The following is a 14,876-nucleotide window of genomic DNA, read 5'->3' on the forward strand; positions in this document are numbered from 1 at the left end:
TGTAAGAAGTCAAAATAAAGACAGTCTAAAAAATAAATAAATAATAAAAAATATATGGGGCATTATATACTGCATTAATAAGAAGGCATTTTCCATATAGATTTTTATAGGTGTTTTATCTGAATTAAAAAATATTCACTGCATTGCATTGTGTTTTTAGAGTAACAGAAATGTCCTTAAAATGATATGGGTGGCCTAATGATAATGGATAGACTAATTTTTTGGCAGAAAATTACCAGTACCAATTACTGTTTTTATTTATTTATTTATGTAATTATATATAAAAACTTTTTTTTTTCTTTTTTTTTTTTACAGTGTGACAACTTAACCAATACAATCTGAATACATGCCCTGATAAGGTAGATTTCTATATCGTGTGGCAAATAAACTGTATCCCCTTGGGGCAATCATGATACACATTTCAAATAGCGTCTTGTAGTGTAGGCTACATGATTACATTGAGTTCCTCAGATAAATAATAAAATATATGTTAAAGCCTTCACTAATAATAGGTTCATGAATGGGCAAAATAAAATGAAAAAAAAAAATTGCCCATTGCCCTTGGCCATTTTTAAGTTTATTTAGTAAATCTATTCTCAAAACTATATATATATATATATATATATATATATATATATATATATATATATATATATATATATATATATATATATATATATATATATATATATATAGTTATATTAGCCTATTATTATTATTATTATTATTATTATTATTATTTTGTTAGCAGTACGTTCGCTTAACATAATACCTGTATCAAAAAAATCTAACCAACATTTTAACAATGCCTGTCACTGTCTTGGCGACCGGCTGTTGCTAAGATGTTCTGGGTGCTTATTTACTGCATCGAGTCAAAAAAATAAGTCCTGAGTAAGCTAAAGCTAAAGAGTGAGCTATGGAGCAGCAGAAACGGAGATATTTCATACTTGCCTTAGTAAACAGCACTAACGAATCCAAGTTTCATTCCTAGAGAAGACAGCCATTGATCAGCCAATCAGCGCTCAGTACACATCCACAGCTGAGAGAAGCAACGCGAGATCTTCTAGGGGAGAGAGATTCAGCGAGAGGAACCGTAAACACCGGCGAGCCAGAGCCGTTTCTGCCTCTGCGGATCCGCTGGATAAAACGAAGGGTTTTCATGCTCTTGAGATTGCACAGAAACATTACAGGTAAAAGATTTCTTCATCGTTTCACTGCCGTGAAATAGCGTCAAAAAGGGTTAAAAAGGGCTGTGAATAAGAGGCGGGATGACGTCACCGCTGCCGCTGCTCTCTTTCAGTGCGTAAATGTTTTAACGTGTTCAGTGTAAATGACCCGCTACCCTATTAATTATAACGTTACAGTGATGGGTGCAAGTCAGCTACCCTGTGTCCCGCTTTATTAGACTGAGCACTAATACAGCACACCATAATAAGGTTTGTGTGTGGGCACTGGTCATGTTCTATTTACTATTTTATTATGCATACATATATTAAATAATTGACTCGGTCTCCCACTGTTTATAGTCATTTTATTCTGTTATGTTAATTCTTACACCTTAATATTCATTTGTTTCGTCTTTAGCTTGGTGGAGGTATGACATTAACCAGGGGCTCCTTCACTTATTCCAGCGGAGAAGAATATACAGGAGAATGGAAGGAAGGCAAGATTGATTTGATTCTTGTAATTTCAATTTCTATTTGTCAAAACAATTACATATTTGAATGCCATAATAAAAGGTATTGAATTATTTTAGATTGATCAACAAGATACAAAAACAACTAGATATACATTCTATGCAGTACTAAACAATATTGGCAGCTCTTGCATTGCTAACTTCCAATAGGACTGACTCAAATTTATAGAAATGATCTTCTTTTATAATTTGGATTATGGATTTGATTGCTACAGAAATACAGCATAATTGTTTTTAATTGTACTGTATGTCTTAAAATGTTTACAAGGGACACAGATGTGAAACCTTGTAAAAGAGCTATATATTTGTCAGAACATGTCATTTTTTTCTTCTATATTAATCTATAATTTATTTATTTGTGATCTGAGGAAATAGCCGGAGTAGATATATTAACATGCCTAAACATGTTCATAAGATTTGTGTTTTTCTGATAGGAATTGTAGCGCACTGCATAATGATCCAAGCGGCTTATGTAATATACGAATGACATTCTAATTATAGTACTAATTATCAGAGCCATTAACACAAAAGAACACCGTCTATAGCATTAGTATACTGGATTAAAACTGAGTGTTCATTTAAGAAGCAGCGTGTTTTGTTGTGCAGGTCGGAGGCACGGTAAAGGTGAGCTGAAGTTTGCTGATGGCACCTGTTATAAAGGTCACTTTGAGAATGGCCTGTTCCACGGATCAGGGGTGTTAGTCTTTCCCGATGGATCCAGGTGAGTGAGCATGTGATCAGATTCAAAATACTTACCTACTTAAACTGAGACGAACATGCTGGCAGTGACACTGTGAGACTAGTCATGTGGAAAACAGCACCATTTCTGGTCAACAGGTACGAGGGTGAATTTGCCCAGGGAAAATTCCAAGGGGTCGGAATCTTCTGCAGGTTCGACGGGATGAAATTTGAAGGGGAATTCAAAAGTGGCCGTGTGGAAGGATATGGTAAATATTCCACCATAATTTGACAAATAATTTGCATGCACCCAAATGAACTGGGTATAATAGGAATAATGGCTCAGTTAGACTGAAAAGCCTTAATGTAAACACCTGGGGTGCATTTCCCATGCAACATGGGGTGCATTTCCCATGCAACATACTAAATTGTCCGTACAGTTATACTAACAAGAAACTTTTAACTTCTAACAATGCTTTTAACCACAGTTTGAAAGCTGTAGTAATAATCCACGTAAGTTGGTGATGGGCTTTGCGAATGTTCGGTTTCGGGAAACAATGAACTATATCAGCAACAACAAAATGTACGACCATAATTTACAGCTAACATTACTTTTGGAAATGCACACCTGAGTGAGCCCTGTCTTAAAATGGGTGAACATCTTTTTTTTTTTTATAACAGGACAAAAAAAATGGAATCGGAAATCAAACATTTTGAAAATTTGAATCATAAATGCTTGAATCTGACTATTTTCTAAATTATATTGCATATACGTGCAGTGCCATGAATTGTAAGTTTACATACATTTTACCTTTTACAAATTTGCATATATTTATTTATGTCTCACATCTTAAGATCTTGTCCCTGACTAAATATGTACTAAAAAAGCCTTTCTGATATAAATGTCAGCAAGGCACAAACGACAGTACTTATTCATTCCGACTGAAGAAAATATGTACATGTAAAAATACATTCAGTATCAGGATTGCTCTTAAATATCCACATTGTTTTGAATTGTGGAAGTAAGCTATTTTCTATGAATGTGTGAGACTTCCCATTCATTAGTCGCTGCAGCTAAATAACTAGAAAAATAAAGTACAGCAAATTTGCATCACAATCTAGTATGTTTATGATCATGTTAATAAAATATTATAATAAATACAGTACTATTTTGCAATATCAATCAACATAGCCACTGTTTTTATAGAGCTAAAATTACTAGAAGCAGAGGACACCGGAAGCCTCACACATTTAAGTCACAAATTTGTATGTATATGTTAAAAATTAAGACTGTTCATATATGTATTATTTGATTAAGAATGTGTGAAGATTTTTAACATGAATAAATGTGGTCTTTTTTCATAGGGCTGCTGACATTTCCAGATGGTTCCCATGGTGCTCCGCGGAATGAGGGAGTGTTTGAGAACAACAAGCTTCTGAAACGTGAAAAGTGTCAGGCTGTGGTGCAGAGAGCCAAGAACTCGGCATCCACTGCCCGCGGCTTCCTTGTATGACAAACTGACCTCAGTGAAAGCACCCCTAACTGCAGCTTTCAGATCAGGCCCCAAATCACATTACGGATTGCAGCGTCACAAATGAAGTCAAAGCTGACTGTGGATCTGCGCTCAGGGGTGATCTCTGCCTTCACCAAACAACGGAGCTCAAAAATATGTGAGACCCATCAGACCCTCAGGGATGGATGAAAGTGTTTCCATTCCACACACCTCTATTTCTCTCACATTGTTGCTCTGCCTTGGTTTCCTCTGTGGCTTAAAAACATCACAAAATTCTGTACGTTTGTTATGGAGGCATGGATAAACTCAAGTCACCATTGCAGGGAAAGAAGCCTGGTCCGATGAAGATGATTTTGGTAAATGAATGGAATTTGCCTTTACGAGCCTGCGATTTGACTGTATTGTTACTGTTGTAACTGTTTGTTTGTCTTTATTGCACATTTGCCTTAGTTCTTGCATTAAAAGTCAATATTGCTGGATTAAAATCTTGTTACTGATATACAACAGCAGTGAGGGAATGTTTTCAAGCGTTTTTGTTTTTTTTATATATATTTGTTCATTTCATTCATTTAAAATTATTATGATTTACAAACAGAGTATGGGATGTTGTAACATTCTTTTTAGTTGTATTCTTCTTGTACATTATAGAAAACTATTTGAAATTATTTTAAAAAGTATTGGGCTGTTAGGCAGGTATACATTAATTTCATATGTTTGATGACTGATTTAACTGTGTTTGCTTTATTTTCTAAACGGACTGCTAATTCACTACTGTTTCAATCATCACAGTGTCAGACAGAAGCCTTAGTCACTTTCATCTAAAATGTACTGACACCAAAAAGCATTTTGCACTGTTATTTATTTGAGCAGAGAATCAAAAGACTGACATGAAAAAAATAAAAAGTGAAATAAAAGTCAGAAAACACCACCTGATCTTTTTTTTTTCTTTTTTTACAAATTAATTTCTTAATACATTAGCATTTATATTTGAATCTATGTAGCCTGTCATTCCGATCTCAGGAATCAGTTAACAGAATATTAACAGGACACAGAATGGAACAGAGCACTTATCTAGTGCTCCAACCGCTAAATGAAACCATACTGTATGTGACTAAAAGCTTTCTAATCATAGAACAACTGAGCGTGTTAAGTGATTCATAGGCACACTCTGTGATGTTTCTATCAGCAAGACTGCCAGTGACACTCAGGAAAACTCGTCATGACACCAGGCCAACGGATCAATTTGGGAACTGGATAAACCAGGCCATGGATTACATCTCTAATACAGCAACAAAACACACTACAAAGGGAAGAGCTGGATTGTTGATTAATAAACAACAATATATCGGGTCAAATGTTTGCTTTCAAGCTGCCAGATTGTCATTATATAATAAGCACAGATGACGCAAGTCTCACACATGGGCATATCAGTTGCCTCCACCTTAAGCCTTGTCATCCGATGCATCAGGAAACTATTCACAGCAATGGGCCTGTACTGGCACAGTGAATAATTGACAAAACTATAACATTTTACATATGTTTCAACTGAAAGATATGTTATGCAGAAGTTAAATAAATAGAATTAAATATTGTGCATGCATTTCTCATTTTAGAAAGAAAAAGCTAGCAAACTGCTATTCAAAATGGTATGTAAATATACTTAGTGCCAACCATGTTAACATTAAACTTTATCATATAACGCATCATCCATTTCTTAACCATGCTATCTTAAGTTACAGTTTCTCCTTAGTAATGCATAAATATAATAAGCAACATTACGATGTATTTGTGACCATTACAAAACATTAAAATGATCACTCAAATTTTGATCTGATCAGATTTTTTTTGTAAATATTTATAAAACTGCATATTATTAATATTATTTTTATAAATAGCAGTCAAAAGTTTGTATAATAACGTTTTTTTATGGCATTAAAATAAGTTTTTTATCCTCACCAAGGTTGAATTTTTAATACAGTAAAAAAAAAAAAAAAGTTTAATATTATTACAATTAAAAATAACTCTTTTCTATATGAATATCTTTTAAATTGAAATGTATTCCTTTGATGGTGAAGCTGAATTTTCAGCAGTCATTACTTCAGACTTCAATATCACATGATCCTTCAGAATTAATTATAATATTCTGTTTGATACTCAGAAAAACATTATTATTATTCAAAAAAAAGTTTTTGCTTAAGATTATTGTGGAAATCCACAAGTCCACAAGAAACTACCAAAAAAGTTAAACAAAAGTAAGTAACTACAAGAAAAGGAAAGAAAGGCAATGCCGTCAAAGATACATTAAATGAAAAATGGCAGTAAAGCCTGCAGCCTTGGTAAGCATAAAAATGTTTTGTTTTGTTTCACCACAACACTTTTTAGCATGATAATAAGAAATGTTTCTTGAACAGCAAATCAGTATATTAGAATGATTTCTGAAGCATCATGTAACACAAAAGACTGGAGTAATGATGCTGAAAATTCAGCTTTGCCATAACTACCAGAGGTTGGAACTTCAAGAGTTTGCAGACTTTCCTTGGCCATCTAAAATCATAAGACCTTAGATATATGAGAAACTTCTGTGCTATAAATACAAATTTCACATTATACACTACCATTCACAAGCTTAAACGGCTGGTGCAATTTATTATGTTTTTGTTTTATTTCTTCATTTATTTGATCAAAAAATAAAGAATCGGTCCAAAACAGGAATGTTGTAAAATGTTTTATTTAAAAAAAAAATTTTATATTATGGAAAAACTGCAGTTTTCAGAAGCCATAGCTCCAGTCTTCAGTGGCACATGATCCTTTAAAAATCATTCTAATATGCTGCGTTGGAGCTTAAGAAACATTTATTTTTATTATTATTACCATTATAAGTTAACAAGGGTTATGCTACCCTATCATATTTTAAACTTTTAATGTTTAGAAAATAGATTAAATATTTATATACATTTATTGTAGGTATTAGGTTATATGAATTTGTTTGTAAATATATACATATCATATATATCTGTATTTATGATGACACTTAATAAAGTGTGGAAATGTTTTTTCTTCTTCTCGGGATTCTTTGATTAATAAAGTTTAAAGAATATTTAAACAAGGCACTTATTTGAAATAGCAATAATATTTTCTATTCTTAACTGTTAAATCAATTTTTAAATTATTTTCAAATTTTTTAAATTCCATTGTTTTATTGTTGTGATTTTATTATTATTATTTTATTTTATGTAAAGCACTCCCCAAACTGACTCAAAAGATTCACGATCCCGCTCCGAACTCCCAAACTGACTCAAATTATTCGCGATCTCCAAACTGACTCAAATGATTCGCGATCCCGCCCCGACCTCCCAAACTGACTCAAATGATTCGCGATCCCCAAACTGACTCAAATGATTCGCGATCCCGCTACGAACTCCCGAACTGATTCAAATGATTCGCGATCCCCAAACTGACTCAAATGATTCGCGAACCCGCATTGAACTCCCGAACTGACTCAAATGATTCGCGAACCCGCTACGAACTCCCAAACTGACTCAAATGATTCGCGAACCTGCTAGGAACTCCCGAACTGATTCGAATGATTCGCAATCCAGCTCCAAACTCCCGAAATGACTCAAATGATTCGCGATCCCCAAACTGAGTCGAATGATTCGCGGACCGCTTTGAACTCCGCTTTTTTAACTTAGAAAGAGCTAACGTTACTGCATTACTTCATTAGCTTGCGTCTGAGTGTACACGTTTCATACACCCTCTCTGGACACCTTGAGTTGTTGACACTGACAGCGGAAAAAGCAACATGTGCTTTTCACTTGTAAAACTCAAGGGTGTATGGGTAATGTAGTCTCTGCTCTCGGTGGGACGAATTGGGACGAATTAGGAAGCGTGCATTGTGAAGGGCGCTCTGAAAAGCGGCAGCGCAGGCAAAGGATTAAAACCTCTATTAAAACAGATGTCCAAATGAGCGTACATGTACGCTAAAAGCACGTTCTGGGTGCACGGAGAGGTGGCAGTACGCTCAAGAGCTATATTTGGAAGTGGCGGTACTGAGTAGCTACAGGTGCGTACCGGCCCACTTAAAGCACTGGTTCTGAATATCAGGATCTACAAACTGGAAGACTGGAGGACTGTCACCTCTTGGTCGGACTATGCATTCAGAACATAAGTAAATTCACATATGCATCTTGTATTTATATAATACCAATCACTCTCAGTGCATTTCATTATTTTCGCAAACACACCTCTTAATGTCATTGCAGTAGATATGAAGTCTACTCATTTTCATAACCCGATTCCCGTTCAGGAGGAGAGGGCTCTGATGTGTAGAATATGGAATTGAACGCTTCTCAACTCCTAAGTACAGAACTTATTTTAAGGCCTTAATGAAAAAACATACTGTGACTTCAAGCAAGACATATCAAACCTCAGGAGTGTCATCAAGGTCGATTTCGCTGGGATAGAGATCCTGCACCAGGATGATCAGAGCCAGAAGATCAGAGGTGGATAGACTGTTGGCACTTCGACTGCAATAACGTCACTTACTTCTGATGTTGTGGTCAAAACATCTTGATCTCAATCAGCATTTGCTGTACCTGGAGTAGAAGGCTGGCATTTTAGTTTGCACCTGTATGAAAGTGTGTAGCTCCTCCTCGCCCGCTCTGTCCATGTTGCTGTTGATCTGCAGCACCAGCTGAAGGTCCAGAAACTCGATGCACTGCTCACAAAGGGTCATGTGGATCAACCTTTCCACCGCCTTACAAGAGGCAGAGAACTCTTCATGTGTGATCAAAAACTAAAACTAGCATGCAACTAATAAAACAGAGCACTTGCACACACCTCCACTAAAAAGCTTTGGTCGTTCTCTCATAAGCGGCTGTATGTTTCCAAGAGGCTTCACCGCTTCTTCCACAACCGGATCCTTTGCTCTGTATCTTGAGAGCGCAGTCTAACAAATAAAAAGGACCAGGTTTCAGTTCAAAGGCTATCACAACGGTCTTTGGTTTAAACATATATATATATAAACTGAAATGCAATGATACTAGTAATCTACATTATGTTTTAAAATCTGTTGTTGTACTGACAGTGCAGTTCTCACTCTTTCCTCAAGAGGGCACCGCTGAGAGTCACCATGCCAAACATGATTCCTGTGAGTTTCTTCATCGCATAGATCTTTCTCTTTAAATCCTCCTTGGCCTCATCTCCGTCTCCATTCACAGCAATGTAGAAACACTCCTCAAACTGCATGACAGAGAGCAGCAAACATCAGCATTTTGGTGGCAGACTAAATTGAATGATTTGAAAAGTTGAGGAGATATATTAAAGCATAAGCACTGGAAAAGAACAAACAAAAACACACACTAACACACACATATTGTTATTATAACTTCTTATAATGTTTGAGTACTGCATTTTATATAGTTTAAAACACATGTATACAACACAAACACTATATCAAAATATAATTGATAAAATATTATAGTGTAATATTAAGTATTGTACAATTCATTCATTGAATGAGTGCTGTCTAGTGCTGATCTAGTGTTAGATCAGATGACTCTTTCTGCAGAACATAGATGTGATTGTTTTCTGTGCTGAAGGTGGAATAATTGTCCATGAGTCTGTCCACCATAGTGCTACAGGAGATGATGATTGGTGCGAGAGTGTTTAATGCTGTCTTCAAAAGCAGGTAGCTGAGAACACATACAAAAAATAACCATTCAGTGTTCCACACTTATATCCATTTATGTCTAATGTAGGCATAGTACAATTTTTTTAACATGAAATAATAATTAATTAAAAAAAAATTACCATCTGAATCTGCTGCTTGAACTCAGTGTCAGTCCAGTAGAACAGAACCTCCGCGCTCTCACTGGCCACCAGAAGACATTTCATTTTTTCCTGAACACAAATGCAATTATTAGAAGAATAGTTGATCCCAGTAGCACTGTTTCATTCTCATTGCATAATTGTTTCATAAAATTATCAATGCACCTGGTCAAAAAATCTATACTTGTAAATTACCAGTCCTAAATAATAACCTACTAATTTGTAATGGCTTACACACAAGAATATATGTATTTTTTTTTGTAAACAGTTAATAAAGGGCCAGTATGACTCCTAATAGGATAAACACTGTTGACACCAAAAGGAATTTCAAATGAAAATCTATCCATATATTACTTAGCTTAATTAATATTTTCAGTAGGAATTGTTCCAATATAATACAATAAGAACAAAACATCAAAGTAGGCACACCACAGCTCTAGAGATAGAGAACTATTTAATCATGTTCTCACCACAGGTGACATTTCGAGCTTAAACGCTCTTCATCAGACTGACAGTTCTATGTCACAGAACAACTGTTGCTCATCAGATGTGTGTGAACTGCAGTGCGCTTTCGTAATGTGTGTGCACGCACGTGTCATGTGATTTAATGAGCAGCGGCTCATGCTATGGAAGGCCAAAAGTTTCATAAACACGCAAATGTTAAAGTTTATCTGTTTAAAATTTTGTGGTTATAGTATAAAGTATCCTAAAGTTATAGTATTTTGTAACAAAACAGGCCTTTGTATTTAGCTCTTGGCTAGTAACTAAATTACTATTAACTAGTTCCTGCCCAGTTTTATGAAAGATTTTATTCAAATAAAATTGCCTTGTTTTTCTCCACTCAAGCCTTTTTTGTAAATAAACATTACTAGACCTTTTAGCTTTAACACTTAAGTTAGCACCAAAGCATAAACATTTGTGTGGGGAAAACAGTTACAATGGAGGTAAGCAATCAATGCAGGTTAAAGATACGGACCATTGCGCTCAATATCTTTCTTTGGAAAACAATCATCTTTGTAATCAACAGCTTTTATTGTGCTTATATTTACATCTATCACCAGCAGGTGGACATTTATTGAAATTTCTTTTTGTTCACCATAAACCATAATTTAGATCTAAAGATATCTTTCATAAAGCTATAACACATAGAAATTAATTAGATCATGTAGCTTAGCAAAAAATCTGAGGTTTCAGTCCTGTGCCTTTTTAGCTCTTAACTTCACTAAACATGCATAGATCCTTTGATCAGATCGAAAGATTTTATTCATAGAGCTGTGACACATAAAAGCAGACTGGCACACTGAGGCTGCAAAGAAAAACAGATCTATGCTTCACGTTTTGTTTTCATTCATAGCCTCAGGAACCATGTAGATCATTCTCCCAATTAAAATGAGCCCAGATTTGCAATAATCCATCGATGAGATCCAAAGATATTGCTCATATTTATAATACATAAAACCCATTAGGCGCACTTCTGGTGCAGCACGAAAAATTACTTTATTTTCACTTTGCTCTTTTATTCATAACTTAATGAAACGTCCATAGATAATGCAAAATTGGACGCCATTGTTTTCAGAAAATTCTCCTGATTAATAACTAATCGTAATTCGTTCATTTGATCTAAATATATTATTTACAATATTATCATGTTACGGTTTCATTCATAACTTCATGAAACATGCATAGATCATGGTAAATTGCTATTACTATTTTCAGAAAATTATCTTGATCAAAATGAGCCCAATCATACAATAATATATGAATAGATAATATAATAATGAAGATACTGTCATCGAATTATAACACATAAAACTCCAATTCTCATGGTTTTATACCATTATTATTTCATGAAACGTCCTCTAATCATGAAAAAACGCATATCACTATTTATAGATTCTCATGATTGAAATGACTCCAAAATCAAAACAATCCATTTTGAGAGCTCTATGAAACATTTGGCAAACAAAATGTAAAACCTATAATGTTTCTTTCTGTTTTAGTTTTTCATATAATTAGGTATCATTTTAAAGCTTAGAAATTCAGCTTTTGAATGCATGAAATCATTTTGAGCAACACCTAACCAGTGCTGCCTACTTCCTCTAAATTGGAGTGTACCCGTGTATGTGTTCCATGTACTCTAATATGTCTGAAACATCATACAGCTCAGATAGTCACGTGTCATATGTCATTTGAATGGTCTCGTTGAGTTAGTTGCTTAGTTACTAACCCTTTAAGTTTGATCACTATTAAAGCTAGAATGTCCGCTAATGTGTTTATTTACAAAAAGGCATGAGTGGTGAAAAATGAGTTTTTCATAAAATGTAATATTAAAAATGCAATTTAAATATATAATTTCTATAGGCTATACAAAAAAAAAAAAAAAGGAAAGGAAAAAGACAAAATAATTAAGCTGAATAAGCTGATCTATAGCATGTTAAACAGTGGCGGCTCCAGACAATTTTGATTGGGGGGGGCAATGGGGGCTCCTGGTCATTTCAAGGGTGGTCTCATGAAAACCAACAAAAAATACAGTGGACACGGCTAGTAACTGCATAATACTGCTACTAAACAACAAAAACAACACAGCAGATCAACTACATTGTTTTTAATTAATCAATTGCAGTTTGCAAACAATATGCTCAAATTTTAAAGGGTTACTTCACCCAAAAATGAAAATTATGTCATTAATGACTCATGTCATTCCAAACCCATAAGACCTACATTCATCTTAGGAACACAGTTTAAGATTATTTTAGATTTAGTGCGAGAGCACCTGACTTCATTACTTCATTATCCCTCTTAGCTCACAGAAGGGGTTTGACAAGTCCTCAGCAGCCAATGACATTGATCTGTTTAAATAGATTTTTAAGAGTAGCTCACGAGTATTTAAAACATATTTCACACGTATTCCATGCGTATTTAAGGCTAAATACACGTATTTAATGCGCTGATTTTTCAAGCGTAAACAATACAAACTTAACACGTTAAATATGTGTTGTTTACGCCTGAAATTCACGTATTTAACGCGTTGTTGACGTGTTAAAATGAACTTGTTTTTGATCCTTTTGGCCTTCCATACGCGGCAGATCTAATGCACGTGACTTCATTACTCATTCATTTAATACATTCACACACACATGCACACAAAAGGATACATAGTTTGATGCTGTAATTAGTAAAGTGGAAACCAATCTTTTAACACTCTTTTTTTAAGTCTTAAAGTCTTTGATAATATTTAACACTTTATTAAATAATACAATTATCTTCCTGTTTTGGTGGACCCAAAACTACACTAAAAATAAATTTGTGTAGAAACAATTTTCACTTAGCACTAGTAAATTTCACAATAATTATAAAGAAATGGCTAGTAAAACATTGAATTTTGAGTTGAAGGACTGAAATAGTATTTTATTGTAAAACGTAGGCCTACTTATAACATCTGTGTTATTCATAATTTTTTTATGCCTACTCAGATAGGCTAATATCAATCACACAGATACAAGTAAAGATGTATAAAAACAAAAATATGCTCCATCTTTCTTTCTTTCTTTCTTTCTTTCTTTCTTTCTTTCTTTCTTTCTTTCTTTCTAATTAAATTCTAAATACATATTTTAGTGCTTTGACCTTTTCTTTGTTCAGTGTATGACACACATGTAAAAATTTAACACTGTATCAACTTAAACCCATATGTAATTGGCTCATGCACAGTATAAACATCATGAAATCCACCATCTTGGCTCAAGGGGGATGGGTTCTGGCTACTCCAAATAGGTTCTAAAGTATAAACATTTTCACGCTGGGTTTGGTTACAGTGTGTATGGCAAAGTCAGGGAAGTCACGCAAAGGTAGTTTAACTCTTTGCAGAAGTCCAGTTCACAGCATATACAGAGAAATAAACGTCACACTTCATTCTGTGTGTATATGAATCAATGCTGCTGATTGTTAGCTTTGACCAGATGACAAAGACCTACCTCCTTGCATCACGAGGATCATGCATAGTCATAATTAAACCAAGGTTGCAGATTAGTCGGGACATTTTGCTTTGGCAAAACAAAAAAAACAAAAAAATATATAAAACGATGTTTAGATCATTTTTACAATTTATTTTTACATGTAAAATTCACCCTTTCATAGTCCAAATATACTATATAAAAGTATTTCTCAATCTTATACAATTTTGCATCTCAGATAAATCAATGTTGATTATACTTTTTTTTTAAATTTGGTTTTATATTTTCAGAATACAAAAATGTTAAGAAGAAAATTATTCATTTTTTTTAATTTATTTCTGTATAAAATTAATAATAATACAATAATATTACAATAATAATTTAGTTTAATAAAAATATATAATAGCTATAAAATACTATATAAGTATATATATATATATATATATATATATATATATATATATATATATATATATATATATATGTGTGTGTGTGTGTGTGTGTGTGTGTGTGTGTGTGTGTGTGTGTGTGTAAAATTATATGACCATTAAGTTATGACATGTTTTACATTAACAACAACTACAATTACTTACAACAATTTTCAACTTTTTTTAAAGTTGTACAAGGTTCAACTAATTTTTAAAACATTTTAATGTAATTTAAGTTGAAGTTTATTGTACTTAAAAAATTAAGGCAGCAACTTATTTTTTTACAATGTATATATAAACATTAAATATTAAATACATTAACTTTTGTAAATGACATGTCAAAAACAAGATCTTCAATAAACATTTTAACTAATATTTTATTTTTATATTTTGACAAAAATAATATTCCCAAAATAACCATTTTCATAATAAAATAATGCTCTTTAACTGAAAAATATTAACAACTCTAAATTTGCAATAAAAATATTCAAGGAGGAAAATAACTTGTAAAAGTGTCATTTTACAAATCAAATACCCTACAATTCTCTAAAACCACAACAGAATCTTTAGAATCTAAAGAAACATTATGATACTGACAGAATTTTTGACCCTGGAAAATCAAACGCTGTCATAACCCTATAAACAGCCAAGCCCAAGGAGGAAAACTTTTTACAGAATTCATATAATTCGCTTGAATGCTGAATCACTATTTTTGCATTGTGAATGAGTGATCAAAGAATATACAATGTAAAACATTGTGAAACACAGGTGTGCATAGTGT

General features: G+C 33.6%; 1 protein-coding gene and 1 pseudogene across 1 annotated transcript; one reads left to right on the forward strand and one right to left on the reverse strand.

Moving 5' to 3' along the window:
* The first annotated feature begins 1,033 nt into the window (after nucleotides 1-1,033).
* Nucleotides 1,034-4,386, forward strand: LOC113112451 (MORN repeat-containing protein 4). The gene is made up of 5 exons (XM_026278041.1): nucleotides 1,034-1,190; nucleotides 1,585-1,663; nucleotides 2,303-2,417; nucleotides 2,534-2,643; nucleotides 3,740-4,386. Exons 2-5 carry the CDS (start codon nucleotides 1,597-1,599, stop codon nucleotides 3,886-3,888), a joined length of 441 nt encoding a protein of 146 aa, XP_026133826.1. The 5' UTR covers nucleotides 1,034-1,190; nucleotides 1,585-1,596; the 3' UTR covers nucleotides 3,889-4,386.
* Nucleotides 3,927-9,783, reverse strand: LOC113113228 (Hermansky-Pudlak syndrome 1 protein-like; annotated as a pseudogene).
* Nucleotides 9,784-14,876: the final 5,093 nt, after the last annotated feature.

The sequence above is a fragment of the Carassius auratus genome, chromosome 13 (assembly GCF_003368295.1).
Source record: "Carassius auratus strain Wakin chromosome 13, ASM336829v1, whole genome shotgun sequence".
NCBI classification, from domain to species: Eukaryota; Metazoa; Chordata; class Actinopteri; order Cypriniformes; family Cyprinidae; genus Carassius; species Carassius auratus.